Source organism: Halyomorpha halys, unplaced genomic scaffold (assembly GCF_000696795.3).
Source record: "Halyomorpha halys isolate HHAL.00 unplaced genomic scaffold, Hhal_1.1 Scaffold523.1, whole genome shotgun sequence".
In the NCBI taxonomy this organism is placed as follows: Eukaryota; Metazoa; Arthropoda; class Insecta; order Hemiptera; family Pentatomidae; genus Halyomorpha; species Halyomorpha halys.
This window is the reverse complement of record NW_027111178.1, coordinates 151,943-154,650: the sequence shown is the minus strand read 5'-3', so window position 1 is coordinate 154,650 and position 2,708 is coordinate 151,943. Positions and strand designations below refer to the sequence as shown.

At 28.1% G+C, this 2,708-nt stretch overlaps 1 protein-coding gene across 1 annotated transcript in view; it reads right to left on the bottom strand.

Annotated features, from left to right (window-relative positions):
- mRpS31 (mitochondrial ribosomal protein S31) overlaps nt 1–2,536 on the bottom strand; it is a 6,692-nt gene extending 4,156 nt beyond the window's left edge. Inside the window, exons 1-4 of the mRNA XM_014425593.3 lie at nt 2,383–2,536; nt 2,188–2,314; nt 1,951–2,047; nt 694–844 (exon numbers count right to left, since the gene is read on the bottom strand). Coding sequence (XP_014281079.1) covers nt 694–844; nt 1,951–2,047; nt 2,188–2,314; nt 2,383–2,417 — 410 coding nt within the window. The 5' untranslated portion in view covers nt 2,418–2,536. The remainder of the gene's footprint in view (nt 1–693; nt 845–1,950; nt 2,048–2,187; nt 2,315–2,382) is intronic.
- Between the last annotated feature and the right edge of the window lie 172 nt (nt 2,537–2,708).

The window sequence follows — 2,708 nt, the reverse complement described above, 5'->3', positions numbered from 1 at the left end:
TGTAAGTCTCTGGACTATAAGAGATGTAAATAAATAAAATAAAAAAATATTAAATTGAAACTTTTGTTTCATGATTGACTTTTATTTTTACTGCTTTGTTCTTATGGTTCTTAGCATGATCTTTTAAAGCCTAAAGTCTTCCTCAATAAATGGTCAATCTGATAGTTCCAAAAAATTAGTGTGTTCAAATAAACAAACTTTTCAATTTTATTATTACTAAACTTTCTAGGGGCCATGAAGATAATGCAGTTAAAATTTGGTAAAGATTGGTCAAGTGTTTCTTATGGCCAAAGAAGAAATTATTTTTATTTATTTATTGCTATTTACAACTGTACACTATAATACATTTAGTAAATTTGATCTTAGTTAAAATGAAGTGTTACAGGTGTGTAGAGAAACTACCCATTGGTAGCACTCTAAAAGAAATTATTCAGCTAGAAATACTAATTGTTTTGGTACATCACCTAACTAAAAAATTAAGGATGGATAAGTAATCTCTACTTTGAATCAGATAGGAATAGACAACGAGGAAGTATGTTGGGGACAAGAATTTTTGGAAACTACTAGCTGCCAGAAAGTCAAAAGCTTTTTATAATAAAAATAATTGTAACCAAGGAAATGATTATTAGTTGATAAATAATAACAGTGATAATAATACTACAGTAATATTAAAAGAAAATTTTTTAGTCTCACTTCAACGTGTCATTTGCAGCAGCTTTTGCAACACTTTCTGCAAGAGGCTTATTCTTATAAAGAACACGATGAAGAAGCTGTGCTTCTGTTTCTTCTGGCTTTCCGTCTAAGCCTTTGGCAATTTCTTTAGCTGAATCAACAATTTTTTCACCTAAAATGTTCATGCAAAGTTAATAATTATGAAATCTCATAAGACATAAATTGTGAAAATTTTCTTGATTTATAAAAAAAATGAATTGTGGCGGTCTTGGGACAGGCTGATAGAAATGAAACTTCAGGAAATGAAATAATATATTAAAATTTTAATAATAATCACCAAGCGTTCCCTCTTGTAGCCTTAGGTAGAAAATATTAGTTCCAGAATAATAATAATAGTTAGAATAGAACAGTCATTTCTTCTAGCAGGAAAAGTTTGCTAACTTCAATAGGAGAGAATAAGTTAGCACTCAATCATGCACTGGACTGCTTTAGCAACTCGGCACTAATGGGATTGTCAAGCTACTGTAGGCTCCTACTCTCTTGTTACAATATAAACCTTTTACAGCTAAAATCATGAAATTAATTTATACCCATATACTTTTTTTTTTCATGAGTTACAAAACGTAGGTAAATAAGTTTCACTTAATAAAACAAAAATGAATTATTATTAATAAAGTTAATTTTTTCTATTTTCAGTGACTCTGAATTTTTTTTTTTTTTTTTTTTTTTAGTAAACTGAAGGCTATAGAATTCAATTAGGAGTGTACTATGTATTCGCACAAGCCGTGATACCTCATAAGTAAAAAAAAAATTAACATTACAATATCCATACTAATTAAATTATAAAAAATCAATGACTCATTATCCAAACACTAGTCGCATCTATCATTTAGTATAAGTATTTTCTTTTAGTTTCTGACTTCAACGATTCTTTCGAGAAATCTAGAATTTTGAAATAATAAACATATTACATATATTAACAATGAGTAATAACTAATGATAAAAATTAATTTTGATTAGATAAGTACAACACAAAACAATATATGATGTACACTATATTATCATAAAATTCTGGCCTGTCAGTAATGAGAGCACTTTTAATGCTACTTCTTTCTGGAGCCAAAATAAAATAAGCCTAACATAACTTAGATAAATCACATGCACCTTAGTTCTCGTTTTAACTAATTTAAACATCTGAAAATAATGAAATATAATAGAAGAGAAACATAAATTATTACCCACAAAAACGTTTTCCTAAAATTAGTTGAAATTATGTACCTAGATTCTTAGTCTTTTCAGGGCGTTTCTTTTTCACTGGCAGAATAACAGGTTCAGAAGTTCTCGTTTTTACATTTTCTGTAGTTAGTGAATCATCCTGGAAATGTATTCCGATCAGATTAGTCGCACCATTCCAATAATCTAAAAATATCCTAAACTATGTCTCATAACTAAATTCTCAACAATTCACCTTCAATTAAACTAAATTAAGCACTATAAAAAAAAAAAATACAAAACCTTAATAATATCCTGTAAAAGGGAATGTAACTTGTCAGCAGCTGATGATTTTTTCGAGGATTCATCTTCACTTAATCTAACAGAACTAATGGATATTCTTCTAACACCTTCTTCATTCCAAATGAACCTTAAAATAATTCAAAATAAGAACAGAGTAGGCAAGTTTAAAATAAAAATACAAAAATCAAAATTTACTTTAAAAATCTTCTTGATAGTAATGAAAATGCCATTTTAAAATAAGTTATTCTACACGATTAAAATAATAAACATTTTTATTTCAGCAAGCAAAATAACCTCTTATTATTATCAATATAACCTTCCTGTAATCACCTCGTGAGCTAATCAACACCAAAGAGATAGTGTTAGCTGTTATGTGTTTGAACTTCTGTATTTTAGTTCTATATTTACCATATAAAATGTTTAATAATGGGAGGATGTGATAAAAGAATAAATAGAATTTTAAATCGAAGTTGACTACATCTCTTCAGCTCTTGAAAAGAAACAATACTGCTCGGGTGCCT